This window comes from Stereum hirsutum (genome assembly GCF_000264905.1).
Source record: "Stereum hirsutum FP-91666 SS1 unplaced genomic scaffold STEHIscaffold_18, whole genome shotgun sequence".
Classification (NCBI taxonomy): domain Eukaryota; kingdom Fungi; phylum Basidiomycota; class Agaricomycetes; order Russulales; family Stereaceae; genus Stereum; species Stereum hirsutum.
The window spans coordinates 1,146,946-1,171,587 of NW_006763148.1; the positions used below are offsets into that span (position 1 = coordinate 1,146,946).

General features: G+C 53.6%; 7 protein-coding genes across 7 annotated transcripts; 4 read left to right on the top strand and 3 right to left on the bottom strand.

The window, feature by feature from the left end:
• On the bottom strand, positions 1-5,194 carry STEHIDRAFT_172238 (uncharacterized protein). Its single transcript, XM_007309848.1, has 6 exons — positions 4,394-5,194; positions 3,331-4,319; positions 2,766-3,261; positions 2,620-2,698; positions 1,057-2,552; positions 1-976 (listed from the first exon to the last, which is right to left on the bottom strand). The coding sequence occupies exons 2-6, from the start codon at positions 4,084-4,086 to the stop codon at positions 510-512; spliced, it is 3,294 nt and encodes a 1,097-aa protein (XP_007309910.1). The 5' UTR covers positions 4,087-4,319; positions 4,394-5,194; the 3' UTR covers positions 1-509.
• A 1,348-nt stretch (positions 5,195-6,542) lies between these two features.
• On the bottom strand, positions 6,543-7,226 carry STEHIDRAFT_67150 (uncharacterized protein; the record flags this gene model as incomplete). The annotated part of the gene is made up of 2 exons (XM_007309539.1): positions 6,543-7,045; positions 7,184-7,226. The coding sequence occupies 2 exons, from the start codon at positions 7,224-7,226 to the stop codon at positions 6,543-6,545; spliced, it is 546 nt and encodes a 181-aa protein (XP_007309601.1).
• Positions 7,227-7,866: 640 nt separating this feature from the next.
• Positions 7,867-9,988, top strand: STEHIDRAFT_172239 (uncharacterized protein). The gene is made up of 2 exons (XM_007309849.1): positions 7,867-8,118; positions 8,315-9,988. Exons 1-2 carry the CDS (start codon positions 7,909-7,911, stop codon positions 9,725-9,727), a joined length of 1,623 nt encoding a protein of 540 aa, XP_007309911.1. The 5' UTR covers positions 7,867-7,908; the 3' UTR covers positions 9,728-9,988.
• A 4,090-nt stretch (positions 9,989-14,078) lies between these two features.
• STEHIDRAFT_86590 (Got1-domain-containing protein) lies at positions 14,079-14,971 on the top strand. Its single transcript, XM_007309850.1, has 5 exons — positions 14,079-14,196; positions 14,262-14,353; positions 14,433-14,611; positions 14,700-14,781; positions 14,862-14,971. The coding sequence occupies exons 1-5, from the start codon at positions 14,175-14,177 to the stop codon at positions 14,901-14,903; spliced, it is 417 nt and encodes a 138-aa protein (XP_007309912.1). The 5' UTR covers positions 14,079-14,174; the 3' UTR covers positions 14,904-14,971.
• Positions 14,972-15,732: 761 nt separating this feature from the next.
• On the top strand, positions 15,733-17,428 carry STEHIDRAFT_115384 (uncharacterized protein; the record flags this gene model as incomplete). The annotated part of the gene is made up of 5 exons (XM_007309851.1): positions 15,733-15,794; positions 16,072-16,166; positions 16,339-16,871; positions 16,935-17,299; positions 17,335-17,428. 5 exons carry the CDS (start codon positions 15,733-15,735, stop codon positions 17,426-17,428), a joined length of 1,149 nt encoding a protein of 382 aa, XP_007309913.1.
• A 1,047-nt stretch (positions 17,429-18,475) lies between these two features.
• STEHIDRAFT_172240 (uncharacterized protein) lies at positions 18,476-20,443 on the bottom strand (the record flags this gene model as incomplete). Its single annotated transcript, XM_007309852.1, has 5 exons — positions 18,476-18,976; positions 19,043-19,616; positions 19,679-20,048; positions 20,108-20,189; positions 20,249-20,443. The coding sequence occupies 5 exons, from the start codon at positions 20,441-20,443 to the stop codon at positions 18,743-18,745; spliced, it is 1,455 nt and encodes a 484-aa protein (XP_007309914.1). The 3' UTR covers positions 18,476-18,742.
• Positions 20,444-21,365: 922 nt separating this feature from the next.
• STEHIDRAFT_125520 (uncharacterized protein) lies at positions 21,366-24,624 on the top strand. The gene has a single exon (XM_007309853.1). The coding sequence runs from the start codon at positions 21,380-21,382 to the stop codon at positions 24,383-24,385; it is 3,006 nt and encodes a 1,001-aa protein (XP_007309915.1). The 5' UTR covers positions 21,366-21,379; the 3' UTR covers positions 24,386-24,624.
• The last annotated feature ends 18 nt before the right edge of the window (positions 24,625-24,642 follow it).

The following is a 24,642-nucleotide window of genomic DNA, read 5'->3' on the forward strand; positions in this document are numbered from 1 at the left end:
GGAGAGATTGCGGGAGAAAGGGGGAGAGAGATTGCGGGAGAAAGGGAGAGAGATTGCGGGAGAAAGGGGGAGAGAGATTGCGGGAAAGGAGGTCTTTGAAGTTGAAGGGGAAGGGGTTTGAAGGTGAAGGGAGCGCGGGAAAGGTTGAAGGTTTGAAGGGTTTGAAGAGAAAGTTGAAGTGACGGGTGAGAGGGTGGACATGAGTATGAGTATTGAGTATGATGGAAAACGTGGTAGAGCGAGAAGGGAGAAAGAAGAAAAGGTGGGGATGTATTGGGGAGATGGGGAAATGGGTACGCTTTGACCAGAACCGCAACGAACGAACGACTACTCGAAAGTAACCCCGCTCAACCCACACCCCACACCACACCACAAAGAAACGCGCGCCTCATGCATGTATCCTCATCTGCTTCGGACGACGGAAAGGAAAACAACAACCTGCGATCGATAACAACCATAACCGTAAAAACAAACACAAACGACAGTAACACGCACGCGGCCCCTCACCCTCATCGTCTCAGCGCAGACAACATCTTCGCCAACGCATTGATCTGTCCCTTCTGCACCACCTTCTTCGGCGAATCAAACGACCCATCCGCACTGCCTCCATCGTGCTCCAACCCGTCCAGATCCGTCGTGCTCGTCGCCGCATCCTGCCTGTACATAGACACAGGTGCACGCGCCAGGTGAGAGGACGAAGACGCCGCCTTGTGCGAGGACGAAGACGCCAGGGGAGAGGAGGAAGAAGAAGCCTTGTGCACGGCGTTGGAAGACGAAGAGGCCTTGTGTGCGGCGTTGGAAGACGACGAGGATGCGTCGACGCCGGGGCCGGGGCGTTCGGGAATGGGACCGAGGGCTTGTTGGGACTTCGGTTTGCGGGGTCGTTGGCGCGGTGGAGGTGTGAAGACTGCGCCGTTAGGATCCGAATAAAGTTGTCGGGGGAGCTCGGTCAATTCCCAAGGAACACCGGACATGACTGCGAAAACAAATCCACATTATCAGCAAAAACGCTCCTCGACCAAACGTAACGAAGCAAGGAAGGGATGAAGTACTCACTCTTCACATTCGGAGGCGGCCTGCCCACCCGTCCATTCGGCTGCCCGCCCTTCCCATTCCTCCAATTCTGCGACGACGCACTACTCACACTCGTCGCATTCGTCGCCACGCTCCTCACGCTCTGATTGCTATACCTCGTAAACGCCGAAGTGCTCGTATTCGTGCTCGACATCGAGCTCCGCCAATTACTCTTACTGCTCGCGATCGAGCTCGCGCTCGATGCCAGCGGCTTTCCGTTCCGCGTACTCGTCGGTGATGCGCCTCGCCGGCTGTCCACGCCCGTCGCCCACTGCTCGATGCTGTGGTTGTGACTGTTGTGGTGGTTCGGATCGGCGGCGCTCTCGTTCGAGCTTTCTTGACGGTGGTGAACGGCGGCAGGCGACGGCGAGTGAGCGGCCTGGGTGCGTGGCCACGTCCCGCTGAGTGTCGAATGAGCGCCACTATAAACCGCAGGAGGAGCGAGAGCGGCCTTCGGCTGTCGTCCACGTCCCCAGCTACCACCGTTGTCCTCCGAGGGATTGCCAACATCCTTGGGCGTAGCGGCGGTCGCAGGATTGAGGCCCATGATCAGCCCCGTCACGTTCGCCGCCGTCGACGACATCTGCCTCGACGCCGACCCGTCTGAACGCGTCGAAATCGACTCCGCGCCGAGCGATACCGCAGACGCACCGAGGGCCCTATCGGTCGTGGTGGAAGCGGACGAACTGGACGTCTTCCCGAACCCGAGCTTCCACTTCGACGCCTTCTTCGTCACGATCGGCTGCACGACGTCTGGCAGCTTGGGAGCGGGCGCGTCGGACACGGGCGACCTGACCGACGAGAGACTGGGCGAGTTGAGCGACGCCGTCGCCGCGCCCTTGGACGCACGACTGAGTTCGCGAGCGAGGCTCTGCGAGGCCGAGGCGAGGATGTCCGCGGTGAAATCACGGTCGGACGTGGACGTCTGGACGACGCCGCCTTTGCCCTTGCGCGCCCCGCGCTTCCGGCGTTTGGTGGTCGAAGTCGCGCGTGACTCTGAGCGTTCGTCGGGCTCTTCTGCTTCGTGGCACATCGAGAGCTCGGTGGCTTCCATCTCGAATGCGGGGCCGAGGGAGGGTGCACGGGAGAGGCCACGCGAGAGAGGGACGCTTGCGCCGTGGAACGAAGCTTGTCTCGAAGACGGACGACGCGAAGGCGGGACGGAAGAGAGAGGATGTCCAGTGATGATGGACGTCGTGGATGACACGCGACTGTGCGTTGGCTTGGAGGGTGAGGATTGCCCGAGCAAGGCGGGAAGGTCCTTGGCCCAAAGGCCGAATTCGCGAGCAGAGACCCGCTGCGAGTCATCGGTGGAGTCGTGAAGAATACAGAAAACCTTATCGGCGAGGTAATGAGCGACGGCGTGCGACATGCCCGCGAACCTCGCCAGGAAGAAGTTCACGGGCGACTGGCGAAAAAGACTGAAAGAAGAGCAGCCCTCGTGTGCGGTGTCCGTCCACGGATTGTAGTGGTAAAGCCTGATAAGGTTTAGAGTCAACGATCGAAAAGGAAAGCTACTACGCCAGCTGACGGATCACCACGTACATGTTGATCAAGACGATGCCCAATGACCACACGTCCGCGGCACGGGGCTTGTACGTTGGGGCAACATTGTTTCTGCATTCTGCGGATAGGCAAAACGGAAGGTCAAAAGGAGTTAAGATAAGAAGCACGCGAAGAAGAAGGCCTACCGTAGCTCATGTACGGAGCGCTACCACAGTCCATGTCGGCGGAATCGACGTCGGTGGTGGATAAGCCAAAGTCGCTAAGTTTGACTATGACCTTGCGTTCCCGAGAACCATCGGCGTTGGTCGTCCAGCCGTCGGTGACGATGAAGTTTTCAGGCTTGATGTCGCGGTGGAAGACGGAGGCGTCGTGGCAGACGGCGACGGCCTCGCACATCTGAGAGAACATGGAGGCGATAAGACGGAGACGGGTGTGTGAGAGAAGTTGAGCGGGATGGAGAGACGAGAGCAGCCCAGGCGTGGGCGGCGTGCGACCGGTGGAAGAATTAGAGTCATCGGAAGACGGATCGAGATCGTAGTGGTCGCGAGCCTGTTCAAGAAAGTAAAATAGGTCCTCGCCTGGGACATACTCGAGCAAGAGAAGCAAATAAGAGGAGGTTTCGAGAGTGCGATAGAGCGTTACAATGTTTGGATGAGTAGGGAGCGACTGGTGGATGGTGGCCTGATGATGGGGAGTGTGTGTGTGAGCGTCAGAAATAGAGAGAGAAGGCACGAAAGAGAGATAACGAACCTCGACCATCTGCGCGGCCAGGGCGTCCTCGTCGAGGTTCGCTTTGGAAAGCAGCTTGATAGCGAAATCGCGGCCATACTCGACAGACGGCCTTGGGCTGAATTCCTCGTCGAGATCGAGACGGCCACCGATGATGTGGCCGGCGTCGGAGGACGGGGGGGAACGGGAGAGGACCTGGCGGACGAGATAGACGACGGCGTAAGAGCCGGTGCCGAGCTTCTTGACGACCTCAAACTCGCGAGCGGGCTCCTCGTGGTCGAGCGGAGACGGCTGAGCATGTGCGTCGATGGGGAGCCTGCGGAGGGGCTCGCCCTGGAGATCGATGCCCTCGCCTACGACATCGCCCTTTGTGAGGATGTCAGCGACGGCGGAGGACGAGTCTGAGCGCCTGCTCGACCTGTTGTCCTCGGAGGGGGCGATGTCGATGACGGAGGACGAGGGCGGCTGCTGGAGGGGCGGGAAGTAAGAGGGGCGGGGATGGTGAGTTGTGTGAGCGAAGCTGGGGGTGGGGAGGGGCGAGCCGGCAAAGGAAGAAGTTACAGAAAGAGGCAGGTGGAGAGAAGAGGAAGGGGGAGCAAGAGCGGTCGGGAGTCCCTCGACAGGACGCTTGTTGGACAAAGCAGAGGGGGACGTGAATGGCCTGCGGGATGAGGGAGGCTTGTTGGGGTCATTAGAGCGAAACTTGGAGGAAGTCGAGGACTGTTTCTTGTTGCCGGAAAAGTCGAGGGGGGGCGGGTGTACGGTGTACTGCAACATTAGCCAGAGAGAGACTTGAGATATCGGCCTGTGCTCAGCGAAGAGGTGGACGGGGGACAGACAAGGACCGGCTCAAAGTCTGGTAGGGGGGCGGAATGGCATGCAGCAGGGGGGACCCCGTCGAGAGCGACGACGGCGCAGGGCTTGCGAGGGGGGCGGACGATGTGGTGGAGGAGAAAGCCTGAGAAGAGGAGTCGATTGCCGCCTGCACTTTCGCTACGAGACTGGCGGGGCTTGAAATTCACGGCGGAGTCACATGTGCCGCTGTCAGTATCGCAGACGGTCGGACCGCACGAAAGCGACTCACACAATCAGGACCTTATTCTCGCACACCAGCGATGCGGTGGCTGCAGGCTGTAGGGCAGGACGAGGCGGGAAAGGGGGGAGAGGAAGGGACGGTGGTGGATGGATGGGAAGATAAAGTAGGAGTTGGATGCGCAGGCACCATGTGCAGCCCTCGCCCACGTCCACGCGCACAGGTTTCGGATAGTCTTCCCTTCTGTCCTCCATTCTCCGACATACTCGCGTGCAACCCACAGCCCGGGCCAGACCGTCTACGCTACCATCAATCAACCACCGACGCCCACCACGAACACACCCGCCTCTTATCCGCTCCCCTCACCCGCATAACCGCCGTCTTCGCCTCCCGCCCCCGCCTCTGTGCGAGCAGCCACCCCGCCCACGCCATCGTCGCCTCGCCCTCCGCCTGCCCCCGCCACCGTTCATACACCTCCTCCAGCACCCGCCCCGTGCCACCCGCCGCCGCCGCCGCCGTCTCCGCCCCAAACACGGCAGCCCACACCCTCCCCGACGGCAAGTACCGCTCCCCAATGTGGCGCACATCCGATATCCGCTCTCCCTCCTCATGACCGCCTGCCCAGATCACGGCCACGTACCGCACCAGCAGCTCTTCATGGACCGCCATCAGCCTCGAGTCCCCCATGCTTTCCCTCACCAGTTCCTGTAATAATAAAACATGTACACTCGTCAGCCAACTTCTCCCGAAACGCCGATCCGCATCAAAGATAGATCCACCTCCAACGTCTCTCTTCCACATCCCTCCAATCCCCACACCCAAACGTCCATCGTCCCCTCTCCCCGAACTTCCCTCCTCGCTTGCGCCCATGCCCCTCGCACCTCTTCCTCCCGTCCACACCTCCGCTCCGCCTCGAGTCTCGCGAGCCACACGCATGCTGTCGTGCGACTTCTCGCGCTGTACTTCCTCGCATGTCGCAACACTTTCTCTCGTGATGCGATCGCCCCTGTCTCTGTTGTTTCGGATTGTGTGATCAGTAGCAGCTCCAGCTCGATGTGCGCCGCTTGCAGCGCGGGTGAATCATGTGTCCGTGCTAGCAGCTGGACGTGGCTCAGTAGATACGATTTCTGCAACCAAAAATAATAGTCAGTTCACTACTAGAGATACGCCACGCGCAAAGCAGAATAGACGCGACACGAGCTCCACAGATAGACTCGACACGCTCCACAGCATTCACGGACGCAAATCCTCGCCCACGCCCACGCCTTTGCCGTTCCGTCCCTTTCATTATTCATTTGCTCATAATTAATGAACGCAACGACGTGATGGCACGGGTGCGATCAGAGCAACGCAACCAACACGCCCCGCAGCCAAGTTCGCAACCCAAACTTAGCTAGGAAAGAAAGGAAACTCACGAGATTCGCGTCGATCCCCCGCGCACACCATTCTTTCACGAAACTCGCATAGACGCGAGACATTGCCTTTTTTTGTGCCTCCTTCCCTTGAGACGAGTGCACCTCTTTGACGGCCCTGACCAATTCATCGTTCGCTGAGCGCAGCGCATCGACGAACCCGGGCTCATGTATCCCTCTTCCGCTTCCTTCGTCTCCTTTCTGCGCATCCGCATCCATCGTGGTGGCCCTGGTTGCATCCTCCCGTGCGGCCCTTGCATCCACGAATGTCGTGGTCCTGGTTGCATCCGCATCCGTCCTGGTTTGCGTGGTTGCGTGTGTAACATACGGCATCAACCCCCGCATAGCCCACATCTTCACCCCCTCCGCATCACGCGGTAACGTCGCACGCAATACGCCATACAGATGATCCAGGAGGGAGGCACGGAGGGAGGCGGGGGAGGGGTAGGAAGATATGAGGGATTGGAGGGAGGTGAAGAGGGGGAGGGTTGGGAGGGCTGTTTGGGTATTCGTGGGGTGTTAAGTGAGAGAAAACGGGATGGGTGGATGGGTGGATGGGATGCTACGAACCTTGGGCGGCGCTGGAGATGACTGATTTTATGATTTGGCCGTTCATGATCGCCCGACGCGCTTCTTCGCCTTCTTCTTCCTCATCCTCTTTCTCAACTTCGAGCACCATCTCGTCCTTCTCCTTCTCCTCTCCATCCACATCCACATCCATCCCCTCCTCCCCCTTCCCCTCCTTCCCTTTCCTCTCTCCCTCCTCTTCCCTCCCTGTGCCTTCCCCCTCACCTCCACCTCCACCCCCAACTCGAATCCCCAAAACCCCCCACCTCCTCCTCATCCCCTCCACAAACCCCATCTCCATCCTCACATACTCCCTCCACATCTCCACGCTCTCCCCGTTCAGCCGGATCCCGCGCTGCAGGAGCGTGCGTGCGGCGGAGGGGGAGAGGGAGGAGAGTTCGTGGGAGGCGGCGAGGATGTAGAGGGGGGGGTGGGTTGGGTGGAGTTGGAGGGCTCTGTTGATGATTCACGCGTAGCAGGTTCAGTTTCAGTTGGAGCAACAGTTTTGGTAACAGAGTGGGTGTGTGGAAGAAGTGTAGACTACAAACATACCTAGCCGTAATCCTCCCAACCAACGCCCTCGCGCCCTCCCTCTTCGCCAGCTGTATGTATTGCACCCACAATCCCACGTCCGCTTGGAACTTCTTAAGTGCTCGTTCGAAGATGTGGAATTGACGGCGGACGAGGGCGTAGTCTGAGATTGAGGGGGGCGAGGGGGGGAGGTCTGGGGCACAATTGTTTCAACGGTCAACTCAACATTGCCGGGTGAACAAGAAAGGAGGAGGACGAGGAAGAAGGAGGACGAGGAAGAGGGAGGACGAGGGGGAAAGGAGATGGGGATGGGGAAGGGAAGAAAACGCACTCAACCGCTCAACCCGTTTCTTACGCAACGCCTCAAGACCCATCTCATACGCCGCATAACGCACATAATCCCCTTTGCGCGCCACACGTCTCACGAGCGCCGTCTCGAACGCGGTCCGTTTCTTCAGGATCTGTTTGATTTCTTTCTGGCGCGGTGGGAGGGGTGGGGGTTTTCGTGGTATATGAGATATGAGATATAGGGTGGACGGTGGGATGGGATGGGTGGAGGAGAAGGAGAGGAAGGGGAGGGGAGGAGGGAGGGAGAGGAGGGAGAGGAGGCATACTTGTGTGAAGAGACCTTTTTCGGATAGGTCTTTCAGCTCGGCGAGCATCTACATGTGTGGTATTTTCTTTTTAGGACGGCTCGGGTTTGGTTTGCGAGACTGGGTCAACGCGACGTACCTGCTCCTGCTGGAACTGGACCTTCTCCATGGTGGTATGCGACTAGTAGTACAAAAACAACCAAAAAAGCAAGGAGTTGAAAGGTCAGAGTGAGTGGCCAGGCCACAAATTTTGTTTGCGGCGTATGTAGTGGTTTTAATTTCGAAGGATGGATGTGGAACCGGACCGCCTCGCCGTTCTTCGACGTGACGGATAGCGGAGTACCAAATCGAGCCAACCGAGTCCCGACGATTCGCTCAACCGCCTGCACAGCAAAAACCATAACTCACACCTCTCTCTCATCAAACTCTCACTCCGTTGAAGGAAAGGAACGGCCAGGAAAACATGCCTCCAAAATCCCACAGACCAGGTCTCCCCCGCACGCATTCCCGCACGTCTTCGACGGGCTCTTCGTCTAGAGCGGGGGCGTTCGGTAATCTACAGTTGACGCAGAAGGAGCCGGGGCCGAGCAACAATGTGAATGCGAATGGGAATTTGAACGGTGGTGGCAAGGTTGATAAAGCAAGACGGAATGGCCATGCTCATGCTCATGATGTGCGTTGTTTTTTGGTTTTTGGTTTTTGGTTTTTGCTTGTGTGTTTGGATGTATACCCCCTTTTTCGGCTGCCTCGTTCTGTGGTTGATCCACCTGATCAACCGTTCATCTCGCACGCTTTTCATCGACATGCCTGGTCTCGTGTCGAGCTCTCACTGATCCGCTCTTTTCATTTTCATGGTGTATGATATATAGGCAAGCGTAGTCCATCTCAGAACCTCGAACAGTGCCCAGCGCATCCACTCCCGCGAGCACATCGCCAACGCCCCTCCCAAACGCGCGCCCCTCGCCGCCCACCTCCACACCATCACCACCAACAACACCACCAACAACACTACTAATGCCCATGGACGTCCGCCCACCAACGGGAGACACAAAGCCGGCTTCACACTCGCCAGCACCGGTTCCGCGAGCGACGATGACGACGCGTGGGTATCGAGCGAAAGCGGCGCTGCGACGCCTGATCGGAATGCTAGCGCCGGTTCGGATGGTGAAGAGGAAGATGATGATGAGGAGGAGGAGGATGATGAGCAGGTCACGACGCCGCTTGAGAGGAGTAGGCGGAATGCTGCGATGATGAATGATGCGATTAATGAGAAGGTGCCGGGGACACCGAGAGGCGTGGGGTCACCACCAACGCCTACGACTGAGCGCGGAGAACCTAGCGTTGTGTTTCCGAATACTACTGCAAATGTGGCTCCTATTCCTGATCAACAACTCCTGCCCCCCCGTGAAGAGCCAGCTCGTCGCGTGTCGGATCTTCAGCAGAGGCCTCAACCGCCACAGTCATCCGAGCCAGACAGCAAGCCTACGAATGGGAAGACTACCTCCTCTCCTCCGTCACCGCAGGTCCCAGATAACACGCGAGCCAACCGACATTCGTACCACGCCAGCACCCGACCGCCATTCACGCGTGCTCCCTCGACACATTCCACACGCTCCGTGACGTCCGCCAAAGACCCACACGCACATCTCCGCCCCCATCCACTCATTCGCGGGCAGTCCTACGGGCACGCACATCTCGCACCCTTGACGATCACCTCCGACCCCGCTCGCGCACAGCTTTCAGCGTCTCCTTCGCCCCCACGGTCCCGCGTCGCTTCGGATTCTGTATCATCTTCGCCGACGAGTATCAAGACTTCGCGCGCTTCGCCTGTCGTTACGTCGCCCTCGAACAATCCCTACCGCCGCGACTCTGTCTCTTCCGCCAGATCAGTCGCGACGCTCCCCGTCCAACCTCTCACCTCCCTCGCTTCCGCCTCCTTCGAAACTTCGAACGGCGGCTCTTCTTCCTCCAATCGCCCCACACACGACCGTACACGAACGCTTTCCACCCTCTCCACGTCCTCATCCATGACCGCGCTCTCCTCGCTCGCTCATATCCCCGGAACGGGCTCATCATCGAAACACCATCAGCAGCAGTCGGCCCAGCAGTATGTGATTTCGCATTTCCCGAAACAGGGACGGGATGAGGGCCCGGAGTGGATACATCCGCTTTTGCCGGCACCGTATATCGCGCCGCATGTGTCGTTGTTGGCATATCGGAATCCGATTGGGGATTCGTTTGAGACGGTGTCGAGGGCGAAGATGAGGGTGGGGAGGCGGTAGTGCGGTAGTGCGGTCTATTGAGGTGTGGGTGGTGTGATTTGCAAGTTTGTTTGTGCTTTGTGCTTTTATTTTCTACCGTTCTGCGTACATATTTGCTCCGGGCGACACCCCCCCCCCTCCATAAGCCCGTAATTTGGCTTCTTCCCTTCTGCACCTATCGCATCCATACAGTCCCGATTTTTCTTTCCTTTTTCTTTCTGCTCTCTCTCTCTATCCCGTCTACAATTGCCCTTTGCCGCACACATACTGCTCCGGACATCCATCCATTGTTCAAGTTTCATATCCATATGTTTGTTTGTTTGTTTGTTTCCCACTCTGTTGCACGCACACCATCCGTACATGCATGCCCATTGCCAGCTCAGCACCAGCGCTTCTTTATCATTATCGTTGCTTTTGCCCTTCTTCCTGCCCTGTTGCCTGCATCTTCTACGCTTTTCTTTTATCTTTTGTCGGTATCCCCGAATGTACTTCTATGCATGGTTGCCGCCAGCTTCTCGCTTTCTACTTCGAATATCGATCGATCGCGATGGACTTTCTTTCCTATTGTTTTTCCCAAGCGCACCGGTTCGTCAATGACTCCTCGTTCGTCGATACTGAGCACGTTGTGTCCATCTCAGACTCAAGATTACTCAAGAGTCAAGACTGCAAACTCGAAGGATCATTAACCTCAACATCAAACACCGAAAGATTCGGTAGGTTTGTTTTTGTTCGCAGACTTGGGGCGTGGTGACAGCGTGTCAACGGTCGGCTGGTCGATCAATATCGGGGAATTCACCGTCGTGAATGATCCATCTTACGCCACCGTAACCGTGGCGTGGCGTATCGTGCCACCTTCGTCACATACTTGCGCCGGCCTCCGCTTGAAACGATTGACCACTCTAGCGTTGGTGGCATTTGCACCAATTAGAATGCTTGACCGGTCGGTGATGCAGATACAGACAGATACGGATACCTTGGTCCTTGTGCCTGTGTCGTGTCGGGTTCACTACCATGTGCATCAGGATTCAACTGGTGTCGTCTTCCTATCAACGGTCACGCCTATTCTCCGCCGATGTTTCATGCGGATTATACATACGCATGCTAGCTAATACTGTAGGTCGTCGCACATGGAACGAACGCATGACGAGCTCTGATGCTATCAGGCCGTAGACAACGCCACGATCATCACAGGGCATGTACTTCAACTGGTCGCTTCAACATGATGCACACTGGCATTAACGGGTTCGGATCCTTGCCTAGTTCCTCCCGTACTTGTCTGATGCTGATCTTGATGAGGTTCAAAGCCACGATTGGCGAGGCAAGAGACAGCCAGGGGGTTGGCCGTCGACCGGTGCAGAGTGTGATTCAGAAAGATCACACGGAGCATAACTTATCGGTATACCGTAGTACTCGGACTCGATGGAGAGTTCTCCTTGGAGTTGCAGTGTAGCCTAGAGTAGATGCTGACTATGGACGATATTGCGACATTCGCCGCCTTCGAATGCTTATGCTTGGTACGAGTACAACGACTGTCGGTCCCGGTCCTGAAGGAACCGGCGTAACAAGTTCACTATCTGTGGTATGTGTGTTTTTCCCCACAGCTCGTATGTTTTTAATTTGCCGTTCTTATCACCATCCCTTTGTCGTCCTTGACAGGAATAGGAACTGGACGTACACGTCTCTCAGGTTTGCAATAATGGTCAGTCCGAGGAGTCTAGAGAGTTAGACTTTGCCTCAAGTTTGTATCTCCTTAGTTCCTTCTCCTTCTGTTGTCCTTCACATGTTTCTTCTATCGACAGGTTATCGGTGAATGGTTTAATATCTGGTCTCGTGTCCTGCGAATATTATGGCCATCCTGAGCTACAATAGCTCCGTGTTCATCTCTCGTATCTCTCACCCACAATTATATGACGCCAACTGGAGAGATACGGCTACCGACTCTCTCCAGTTGGCCGGAGAGGTACAAGGTTTGAACACTTGATATACGAGCCGTGGGTGCGCAGACGGACGACATTGTCCTAGCAGCAACGCATCCGAATCACGGTGCCGAGCACTGGCACCGGCATTGTATGATACATGCCTATTGGGAAAGAGTCGATGAAATCCTATGAAAGCCTCCTCAATGCGATTCAGACTACTCTGACGTCGACATCCCGTACTCTCGGTCGTTCTATCTGTGACTGCTACACTCATATGGTTATAGGAGAGGTGTGGGGAGCATGCGTATATGCAGTGTCCTGCGGAGTCTTCTCGCAGTGACTGTGGCTGCTTGACCCCTGTGGACGATATGCTACTCAATTTAATGTTGATGATGGTAAAGCGCCTGTCGTATGGATGTCCATGTCGTCGAACTTCCTCAAGCATCGCCTTCTCCGACAAGGCCTGGCGTAGTATGGTCTATTATGTCGCCATGATCACTGGAACTCGTCTGTTGATATCGATAGCATGCGCAGTGAGTATCTACACCACCTTCTGCGCCCTACGCAGCCTGCTGCCTGATCTGCCACGGCGTCACTTTATACAAATTTATAAGGTTCGTCGTCGACAACACGACCGCGTCTTCTTAGAATCGTGCTCCATCGAGTTAATCTTGACTTAGGGGCGTATCAAACCTTACGGACTATCTAGCATCATGCTGTATCGATTCGGAGAGCACTTTGCCACGACATAGAAGTGTCCTAGAACGTAAAGTGTGCCGAAGCGGGATCCATTCATGGAAGGCGTGGCATCAGAGCATATGGCCCATGGCCACCTGTGTGAGAGCAACTGAGGAGGTTGTTGTCGTATGTTCGATGTTGCTTCTTTGGGCTCGGGACCTGCTACGCTCAGGAGGTGGCATCCCTCAGTACTGATGCTCGCAGGGCGATGTAGGTTGCTGCAGCCGTTGAACGGCTCCACGTTCGCGTGTATGTGTGAGCGGTTGTGTGTCAGTGCTCTTATAGCCCGCGGGGCTCTTTCTTCCGTTCGATCTAGTCACGCAGGATGATTCCAGAATAATGGTGTATTATTGGACATTTGAATGGAGTGAAACAGCTGATGAGCTGGCGCCATGGTTCGAGAAATATTCTTCCTCTTGGCTGTATAGGAGGCTGGCTACACCGATCACAACCAGAAATCAGACAAACCAAACACCGTTTCGTGCTATAGTATGGCTTTCAAGTTTCGTTCCGATGCTCGTTCCATGCAAGACTGGGCTGGAGTGTAATCCTTGGGATGAGATGCACGAAAAACAATCCAGACTTCCTGTGTTCCGTGACAGTAGTTCTGAGAACAGAAGACGAAGCTACCTTCTACTTTCTACTAGCGGCCCGCTTGCGCTGGTTTAGATGTGGTGGAGCCTAGAGCAAGACTAAGAAAAAGACATAAAATAGCAAGCAGCCCATTGGAAGGGAATAGGTTCTTCGAACAATGTTCCAAGATGTGAAATTGAACGACGTGTGTCCGAGATCCAAAGACGCACTGTGCCAATCCTCAGCCGAGACAAGAAGGTCGGAAACCTTGTCGTGAATATGGCAAGTGAATCCTATTAGGTTGAAGCAATGCTCTCACCTCCCACCGTTTAAGGGTGCTGAGCGGTTTTAGGGCGCAGTTGGTCAATACAGTAGCTGTGTAGAACGGCGTAGAACCATGCGGTATGAGCATGACGATGGCCATCGTTGTGTTTGACTGCTTGGCTCTGTGAACGATGTGGCGAGACCGTGCTATGTTTCTTCATCCAGCATGCATGACCTCAGGAACAATCCCAGATGGACGAGGAAAGTGAACGGGTGTAATGCAAAACCCCGTGGATGAGAAGGGAGGGGTACCGCGGCCACAGGATTCCGAGGAAAGATGTGTAACTGCACCATTTCTACAATAAATTATCAACCGGTTAGCACAACTCTACTAGACTTCGTAAAATTTCTCGTCTATTGTTAATTATAACTTACCTGCGTCGGACGCTCCTCATGGTCGTGGCCCTGGGAGTGCAAAGTTGCAAACCAAAGGCTCCCAGGGAGCAGTAGAGAAAGTATTTAAACTAAGCAGAGAGACACGAAGGACTGGAAGACACAGAGCGATGCGGCGACTTCAGAGTTCCGGCCTTACGATGAACGCTCAGAGGCTGCAGTTATTGCGGCAAATATTGGTCCGGGAGTATCTGATCTATAGTACGAAGGGTATCCCGCACTCGGTACAAGCGGGTGAGTCGCAGAAAAAGCACGTAATAGGCTCGTTGATTCGAGGGGGTGTGGCGACATTTAGTGTTGTGGCACAAGATGAAGTTCAAGAACAACCTGCAAAGATATTGAAATTCCGAAAACGAACCTCACGTGTACGTGGTCGATGACGTGGCGGGCGTCGCGTCAACAACGGCACGTCGAGTGTTTCGTAGAGCAGCCGCTGCTCTCAAAAGCCTTGTACACGTTCATTCCGCGTCCTACCAGTTCTCTACGTTGCCCAACCAAGATTGACTGTAACTTCTCTGAAGATGTGGTTGACAGACATGCAAAGTGTGTGGCAAAACTTGCATGTTATACATGAAAAGCTAACACTGCGATTCTTACCTCTCTCGTAGAGATTGGCGTGGCCTTGACTTCGTTCGGTGGCCTATTCATGCTCCTTGGAGTAGTGTTGTTTTTCGACGGTGCGCTCCTTGCGCTCGGAAACGTGCGTCTTGTCATAATCTCGATATATGGCCCAAGTGCTCATCTTGGCTGTGGACTTGTTATACCTCCAACAAATGCAGATCCTCTTCTTGGGTGGACTCTTCCTTATCATCGGGCCACAGAAAACCTTTTACTTCTTTGCACGAAAGAACAAGCTGCGCGGAACGGTGTGTTTTCTTGGCGGTATCATATTGGTATTTATCAAATGGCCATTTGTCGGCTTCATCCTCGAGACATTTGGGTTCCTCAACCTCTTCGGGTGCGTCTCTTTCCATCATTTCATCTCTCCAATATTGATATAACATTCGTTGCCCCGTATTGTGCTATGCGTGTACTTCTGTCTGCAGAGACTTCTTCCCTGTCATTCTGACCTTCCTACGACAACTGCCATTCATCGGAAACCTACTCAATATGCCATATATTCGAACAGTGAGTCCTTTGTTCTAATTCCTTCGTGTGGAAGGTCAGGATGAACAAGAAAGGCTTTACTCCGCTTGTTTTGGTGATAGGTCGTAGATCGGCTAGCAGGCTCTCGAACTTCAATTGTATGATCCTCATGCGGAGTGGACCTAGAGAATATATATGCACGCTGCAGAAAGTCTTCCGGCTTTGCCAGATGGCAAGATTCGAATTCTTCTTCTTACCTGCTCGTGGAAGCAGTCTAAATCGCGCGCAATTGCGTTTTCGGTTCAGCTGACGCAATGTATTCGCATTGCCGGTAACGAAGCCTAGCTGCTTGCGTCTACACGGGTAAGAACTGTCAACTAGAAAGGTTGGGACATTTTCTATGTAATCCGCCACATTAGTCAGACCTGACATGGTACCAGTCTGCTGCACCATAATTTCGTCCTGTCACATATTGAAGAACTAGCCTTTCGCACTTTCTGGAGACATCTGCCTTCATCGCTTTTTATCCCGATGAGGGAGGTTGGCACTTAAATCGGACCGCGGAGCAAGTGTTTTACAATCGTTAGGCTTCGTCTTTTGGGCTTCACTCATTCGAACTAGAGATGCGGTCCATTCAGGTCCCGCCCAAAGATGCACAGTCTCGATAGCCTTCATGCACCAACTGTATACTCTCCCACATTTACAACTCTGACTGGCGCTGGCGATGTTAGGATGGATTCTGGTCAGGATAGCGCTTGAACATGAAAAGAAGAGATGAGGGATGCTCGCATCGTGCATAAAGAAGAAGGCTAAGGCTGCGATGACGACGGTCACTGCAAGAGTCCGAAATATTAGTTTTGGATGGCTGAGTGGGAGTTCAACGAAAGCAACACTGACGAAGTCCTTCCAAGCAGAACTGGATGAAGGTATTGTTAGCCGTTACCTTGCGCTCTGTGTTGTATCGTATGAATCACTCACGATCCATTGTCATCCATGCAGGCCCCCAATACTGAAGAAACCAAGAACCCCATCAGGACACCTCGCAAAACGCAACAGTCCGCTCAACAGATCCGGGGGAAATGGCGATTTTGCCGTGCGGGGCGGGCTCACGCGGACCTGCTCACGGCATTCAGATCGATTTTGTCTTGTTGAACGTCAGCCTTGTGAACCCCGTCGATCGACAAGGTTACGTAATCTTCTCACACCCCTAGGTTTTTCCTCCTTTGCTCGACCGTCTAATTCTTGAATCCTGTCTTCGTTTTCGCTTCGCGCAAAGGAACAGGTTACACATTTCTTACATTTTCTCATTTCACATACTAATAAATTACTTAGAATCAGTCCCTCGGAAAAGCACTCTGCCCGAAGTCTTTACAGCGAAAACGACGTATCTGGCTTGTTCTACATAACTTCCGTGGAGACAACCTCTGGTGAGCCTACGCCCCTCACACATGTAAGGATCTACTTATTAGCCAGCTTCACTGCACGCTTAAAACTAAGTTTGCCTGCGTGGAAGTTCTCGAACTGTATAGACAAGTCACAGTAAGTCCCGAGCCTTCAAACTGGCTATCACAGACAATTATTGAGTTATATCTTGAATAGGAATGATGGGCACTGCATTGCCGAATGAGCTCCTCCGCGAGATCTTCATTCTCACCAGCGCGTTGCGAATTGAGGATGAAACCTTCACAGACACCCATCCCTTATCACACAGCTCTCATCTAGACCGTTCTACTGCACTTGCGGTCCTCTCTACTTGCAAGCACTGGCGTCGTGTCGCACAGCCGCTTGTGTATGAGACTGTCATTCTACGGTCAAAGCCACAGACCCGATCCTTCTTGTACACCCTCACCAACGATCCATCGTGCAGGCAGTTCGTTCGGCGGCTTCGACTGGAGCGCGCGTTTTCGCCGAGCATGGCCAAGATATTACCTCTTCTAACACACCTTCGAGAAATCTACATATCACTCGCCACCACCTCAAAAGACAATGTCACGGGCCTATGTGAAGGCCTAGAAAGTATCGATCCTGTGCGGTGCATCGTATATGATCCGCCTGATAGAATGCTGGCGAACAAGGCTCTTGAACAACTTTTTGACAGGCTGTGTCGACGTATCCCGTTGTGGAGTAATCTTGTGAGCATTTCAGTACTCCCTATCCGTGTATCTAATTAATCATGTTCTTCGTTCGATTCCTAGAAATACTTTCGCTTTCCCTACGATTATTTCGAAATGTCATATATGTGGATGGGCGTAGGCGGGAGGCTTCGAGGTCAAAGGGCGCTTCGTCTTGCCTCCGTACTTCGTCAGGCCAGGCACCTGGAGGTTCTGTGCCTTCCTCGCGCTTATCACATCACAGGCCTTGTGTCTTTCATAGTCGATGCTTTGGAGACAAGTAACGTCAAAGCCATATATTCCGAACTCCCCTACAATGCCGATTTCTATGGCGCTCAGTTCAAAGAAGCCGTGGCATCCAACGTCTTGCTTCAGAACCTATTTTATTTTCCACTTCCGGGTCCTTGGGTTAACCGTCCGTACGGTGTAGTCGACGATGCACATTCCATGTGAGCTTGTTCCTTGTCGTATCGATCCCTTCCAGTTATATCTTACTACACAATGCACAGAAACAATCGGCTCGCCTTCTATCTGCAGTGACAGTTGTTATAGAGGCAGGACTCCCATTGAGTATCTAAACGTATATAACGATACTGAGCACTCGAGACTATTTTCACTATGCTTCCACAAGCCTGACATAGCACCAGTCGGCCCTGTCACATATCAGAGAACTAGCCTCTGGCACCTTCTAGAGACGTTCGCCTCCATCGCTCTGATCCCGAGATTGGGGCTTAACTCGGACCATAGAGCAAGTGTTTTATAATCGGTAGGTTCCGCCCTTATGCTTCACTCATTCAAATCATAGATGTAGTCCATTCAAGTCCCACACAAAAATGCACTGCTCCGATAGCCTTCATTCACCAATATACCCATCATCTGCTCTCTCCCACATTTACAGCTCTGGCTGGCTCTGGCGATGTTAGGGAAATAGAACACGTCAGGTTCGGACTCCGATAGCGCTTGATAATGGAAACATGGATCTGACTTACTGATACCCTGTACGGCACTTCTACATACTGACGGTCGTCTCCCTGCATATCGTGCACTGAAGCGCACTGGGGCTCGTGACGGCATCGAGTAAGAGAGTCCACCTCGGATTATTGTTCTGGATAGGAGGACACCAGACCCCGGGCGCGAAGTTCTCCTTTGCGAAGTCGCACCGGTAATTCTCGTAAAGACATGCCTGTTAACACCCTTCAGGCTGCATCGTTTGTAGTATACGGATTGGGTAAAACACATATCTTATGTAGGCAATGGTTAGTTCACGATAATTCCTACCGAACCATAGAGTTACTGACCTCAGGCTGGTGATGGTACTGTAGTAGAGGTTAGATGGTGGGTTGCGTACGGAAGGGTTGGAATATGAGCCTAATTTCTCCCGGTTCGCCCTACGACCGTCGATCTCGTCGTGTTTCTAAAGTATTAGACTGAAGCAGCCTCAAGTCACCGGTGTATCGAGTGAGCGCCTCAAAATTGTAGTCTGAGACTTCCCCAATCTTGACTGGCGGGTGAACGCGCGCAAAGTACCCTTTTCTTTCTGTGAAAAACTGGCTGCTTGCTGGCTGCTATCCCCACGGGGCTGACAACCCTTTCGAAAACATATGTAAGTCTTCTTGATTAAATAGATGGATTGAACATAGGATGGAACACCTGCAATCGTACTACACGGTATGGCTGTTAAGTTTAAGGTGAAGTCGGTAACTACGCTTGAATCGGGAGGTGGCGCCAACGACAATCCTGTTGATCCATTCTTTTAGCGCCACACAGTCAAACTGCATCTTCTTCGATCATACTGTAACGATGATAAGACGAGATATACAACAGTGAGCACACACGAGTCTCCTTCCTTCCTTCATAACGGCAAATAAATATCTTCTTCCAGCCCAAAGAATTTAAAAATATGACCCTGCTCCGGCGTACGGTCGTTCAGGGGTACTCGCCGCCAACGAATCTCCATCCTCAGTACCTATCAGCTCCAATTCTTCTGCCTGTTGGCGCACATATTCGACCGAGCCCGGGCCAAATGAAGGTGTAGGTTTCGTGTAGGGTTTGATCGCAACAGCGAGACGTCCCGTTGGTGTCGAAGATTGAAGAGCTGCTTGGGAAGGAACGGGCAGGTAGGATAGCTACATGTGGGGCCCAATAGTATGAGTAGCAATCCAAAAGCGCAGAAGATCGCGGCAAAGACCCACCGAATCGTTCAGCTTCTTATAATGCCTCAAAAAGAGCGCCACACTCTCCAACTCGCCCACCACACCTTCTTTTCTCTCCTTCTTCCCGTCCTTTCCTTCCTCTTTTCCGCCTCCTTTCGTGCCTCCATCCTTCAAGTCTTCCAGTTCCTTCTTCGCCCATGTCAGATATCCCACTGCCTCGCCACCCTTCGTGTCGATATGGTTCTCCCCCGCGTCCACACCAAGCCATTTGTGTGCCATCGCAGTATGCATGGCCACAACATCCGCTAGAAACTTAGTCAGGTCCTCTGAGACAACCATTTCGTCCTTTGTCTGACCAGCGGAACCATCACCGTTGGACTTTGACGAAAACATATGTTTTGGAGATTTGAGGCGAAATTTAGATGCGCCTGGTATCCGGGATAGGGAAAGAGATGAAGAGAGAAGAGAGGCTGATTCGAGGTGTAGTTTAGCTATGAGAGAAGGTGAGGGGTGGGATTTAGGTAGGGGTGGCCCAGGTGTGACTGTGCTGTCGAATGCGGACTTGGAGAGGAGTTTACGGATGGCAAGGGATTGAGCCTGAGCAAGACATAGCCTAAAGCACTTGGATCGTCAGGGCTCCTATTACAGGGCGAATAGGGTGGAAGATTCGCTCACTTTGACAGGGCATGAATGACGGGCCTGCTCAGCTCGGGCGGTCTCTCAATCCCATCCAACCAAGTTGCACCTCTGTCCTTTTCCGCCTCTACCAGGACTGTCTCAGCCACAAAGGCAAAGACGCCACCTGCCTTGCTTAGTAGTGTGACCGCAAAGCCGAGCTTCTCGTCTTTTGCTTTCCTCTCTACATCTGAAATGCCCCTTTCGCGTTCATAAGATTGAAGCGCAGAGACAGATGAACGGGCGAGATTGGAGAGGGCGAAAGCGTAGGTCAGAAGTGTGAAGGTGAGTTCGACGGGCAGTGATGGAAGAGAGAGCCGGGGTGAAGAAGTGAATAGGTGTGATGAGAGGGTCGTGCGCCAGCTAAATACTTATATGCGGATTGTTAGCTACAATATCTGGTAGATGGTTCAGGTAGGATGGACGAACCTGGTTCTCGAAGTTGAACAATATCACCACTCCCTACACAAGCGATTACACCATACAGATGAGGGATATAGTCATCAAGTACCTTCATAAATCAGACTAAGCATATGCGGGCCACACGCCTATTATATAGATTATACCGACCTTCACGACTCTTAGATGATCCTTCTCTCCGTCCGTCCTCTTGCTCTCTTTCAAAACGGACCGTAGATTAGCACGAACCTGGGTAGCTTCTGCAATTTGAGATGTATGGGTATTCGAGGCATCCGAAAACCAGTCTGCAAAAGAGAAAGATCCTGTTGTAGGAAGCTCAAAGGCGTAGATGGACGCACTCGTCATGGTGGCGGACAGAGAAGTCTTGGTTTAGCATTGGTGCCACCCATATTGGTTAAGATCGGCGTTACGTAAGTATAGAGGCTGCTTTCAGGTCTCCGTTTTTCACCGTCCTCTGTCTGAAACCATCACCTTACTTGCTTCAGAGCTATCATCACTCACCCAAGAAACCACCTGGAAATCGTTTCCGAACCCTCAATCAACTAAGCCTCTCGACACACCTGATCTCAGTCGACTGGGGCCGACTACAAAGCCCCTTACAATTCCAGGTCAGTTGGATCTCCGTCACGTTTTGCAGCCGAGACTGACATATCTTAGACCGTCACATCTCATCCTTCCAATACTCCTGCATTTTCCAAGACCGTAAACACTTATTTGGAAGCTTCAAGTCATTTTATGCTCGTTCAGCCTAACTCCGGCACGTCTTCCACCGGCAGCACTGCGAACACTGCCGTCGTACCGCCGCCCGTTTCTTTCGAAACATTCTCCTTTCAGAAGATTGGGAAGGAACCAGCTCTCCTTGGACGTTTCTCTGCCCCAGAGTCTGATACGGAGTACCGCAGTCCATCTCCCGAACCGACCACAACAGAGCCTGAGCCTCAGTTGCCTACCCGTCCGCGTACTCGCCTTAGTCTCTTTCAGCGGCTTGGTGACTCTGGTGCTCAATCAGACGATAGAATTCACCACGGCTCTCTTGCTTCTCCCAAGGCCGCGAACAGCACCGCGCTTGAACCTACGAGCAATCACAGTTCTCTCACCTTGCCTCACGCAACTTCACTTTCCACGGCCGCTATGGTCTTTAACTCATCCGCATCGCTCCACACCCCTCTTCCGAGTGCTCAAAACACATTTCACACTCGTATCACCACTACACCCCGCAATTCTACGGACATGAACGTCGACGCACCCATAACCAGACCGTCGCACTCCATCGACCAAGCTATGGCCACAGTTAGAAGCCCCATTGGCAATCCCAATGGGCCTGACACTCATCACGATACGAACGTCTCAGCCTCTCGTCCCGCTTCCGTCAGACCAGGGGACTCCGCGGGCAGCTCTTCCGCTACAAATCCTTCCCAAGATTACAAGCAGCCGCAGGGGATCCAGCAGGACTCGCGTGAGGCTTTATCACATCCTGAGGAAGATACCTTCGATCGCCTCTTCGAGCGCCTCTCTCATAAACGCACAGATGTTCCTCACCATCGCGCCTCCTTCGCCTCTACCAGCACTGAGCTCACGAACTCTGCATCCTCCACTCTAACATCATTCTCTGACGTCGGTCAGCGCCTGTCCCAGCTCCTTCAGTTTGCATACCAGACGAAGGAGCAAGCAGGAAAGTCCATCAAGGAGATGGAACAGACTCAGAAAATGTCCGAAGAGCTGATCGATGTGGCGGAGAAGGCTATGACGGACTTCGTCAAGGCGAAGGAACAAGCTACGAGCGGAAAGGAGATGGCAAAAAGGATGGTTGGGTTTGTTGAGGATATGCTGAGCTGGGAATCGTCTGCTGAAGACGAGCAGCAGAGGCTCGTTCAAGCTATACGGCCTCAGATAGCTGCATGGCAGACTGAGGAGTCAGAGAGAAAGAAGCGAGAAGCGGAGCGCAAGATGGCCGAGTTGAAGTTCGAGATGGAGCGAAGAGCAGCGGAGGAACGACGACGACGTGACGAAGAAGAGGCCACGCGGATCGCAACTGAGAAGCGTCTCGACGATGAACGGCGTGTTCTAGAGGTCAAGGCTCGACTTGCGAAGGAGCAAGAGGCCGTACGCAAGGAGGCTGAGGAGAAAGAGACGAGGCGCAAGAAAGACGAAGAAGAACGCCAGGACCGCGAACGTATGGAAGCCGCTGCCAAGCTGCGCGAACAGATATCAAAAGACAAGGCCAAGGAACTCACGAGACAACGCGACGCAGCCATTGCCAACAGAAATGGTGAGAACCGACCTCCCGCGTCTCAAGATACGTCGCCTACTCCTCAGCAGGAGCGTGCAACTGCTTCGAGAATAGTGTCGGGCGGAGTTCTCCTTTCAGCCAATCCGGTGGTACCTGTGCAGCAGACGTCATCTTCGTCAAAAGCAGCCTTACCGTCCTCTACTAATCCTCATCCCAACTCGCGCCCAACTCTGGATAGTTCTTCCCATGTGCGAATGGAGACATCGAAGAGCACGTCGTCCAATGGATTTGTTCCCGCGAAGACTGACGCTGGACGCGAGGTCAATACCGAGAAGCCGTTCGCTTCAACCACCTTGGCATCCGAACGACTGGTTTCACAGACAGGCCCCGAAAGAACATCCTCGTCTGACCAAAATTTCAAACCAATCTCTGCATCTGCGGCTCAGATTTCAATAGAATCGCGCAGAGTTCAGAATGATTCGCCTAGCACTCGTGACGTCAACTCTACGAAGCGCGGTAGTACTCTCGGACCATCACCCAACTCTCATTCCGCCCCTGTTCGTTCAGCTGATGCTGACAACGTAATCGTCAAAACCGAACCTCTAACGGAGCCTACTCTACCACTGACACCAACAACCCAGACCCCGTCAGATCCACGAAAGAGACACACCCCAGCTCTCAAGGTGCAGACCCATACCGCTGTAACACCACTACCGACATCTCTTCCTGCCAAACCTATACCACTCCGCGACAACGGACGCTCTCTGCCCGCCTCGCGCTCCCCTAGTTCATCGCGCAGGACTATCGCCCGCGGATCCCAATCGCAAAGTCCAGCCGAACGCAAACATCAGGATTCGACCTTTTTCAGATCAGAGCGAAGCCCTGACGGACGACAGTCTCATAAAGATGCCAGTGGTTCGTCTTCAGCTCAGGTGTCTCCCACCACGTCAGTTGGAGATGGCGGGTGGTCGAACGTGCATAGAGGACCATCATCCTTACAGCTCTCGGAACGCGGAGTAGCAGTTTCGAGCCCTCATAGGCCTCCCTCCCCACTCTATAGCGATAGTAATCGCGGTCATAGAGCGTTAGCGACGACCTCTGAAGACACCAGGGCTCGACGGGGCGACCATTACTCACCTGAGCGGAGACAACTCTCACCTTTACCGTCGGGGAAGCAACGCGGCGATCACTGGGAACCTGACTTAGGACATGAATCACCCTCTACGCTATCCCGTAAAAGACGACGTGCCGGTGACGATGTACCCTCTGAACGCGCGTACAAGAGGATCACATCCGATCAAGTCGTTCCTTCGGATTACGGGCATTATTCTTCACCGCCCAGAGCACCTCCGCTACCGGCAAGCCATATTCGACGAGGCGGAGACTCTTATCGTCCTGGTAGGGACGGATCTCTCAGTCCGCCGCCGAGTAGGCATGTGGATATCAACCGGAACTATACCGATGAACGGCTATCCTCTGGTAACAGCTTCGGGGGAAATCTGCCATCGTCTAAAAGCGCAAACGACAGCGTCTACCAAGACGATTATCTTGCTAGAAACGTGTCGGGATTCGATCGGCTCCAACAACAAGAATATTGGGACCAGGCTCCGCAGGAGTACCAGCAGTACTCCGAATACAACTTTGGTAACGGGGACGACCGTGGGGCCGGTGGGGCCTACGACGAACAAGTTGAAGTTGAACATCGTGGACACTCACCTCTGCCACAAGCACACTCGCCGCCACGACCACTATCCCTACCTCCTGCACGTGATGGGTCCTCATTATTGAACAGGATGGAGACTCTGCAGCAAACCAACTTCCAAACTCCACGAAAAGCGAAGCACGCTCCTGGACAACCTCGTACTCGAAAGGGAGCTCAAGCGCAGGTGACTCAACATCAATACAACACGAATGGCCAGAACCTTGGGAGTGGTCGTGGTGGCAAGGGCAAGCGTCAACAGAGACAACAAACGACGGGAAATCCAGGTCAATCGACAAGCCTTATTGATCGGATGAAGTCGAATCTGCAGTCACGCATCTCCGAGTCGAAGAGCTGATGGTTGTTGGGTTTGATTCGTGGGGCGTGTGTTGACATGTGCGCTACGCGAACATGGTCGCTCTTTTCTTCCTCTCCGGGTTTCTTTCTTTCTTTCCTGCTTGCTGCTTTGGCGGCCTTTAATAGCTTGTCGTCGAACTTTCGGGTCTTGCCTGTCAATAGTCTGTCTCTTATTCTTTACCTTTGCCTAATAGTATTGTCTGCGCTGTAGAGAATTCATCTTTCTGTGCGAATGACCCCCACCACCCATCGCAACTG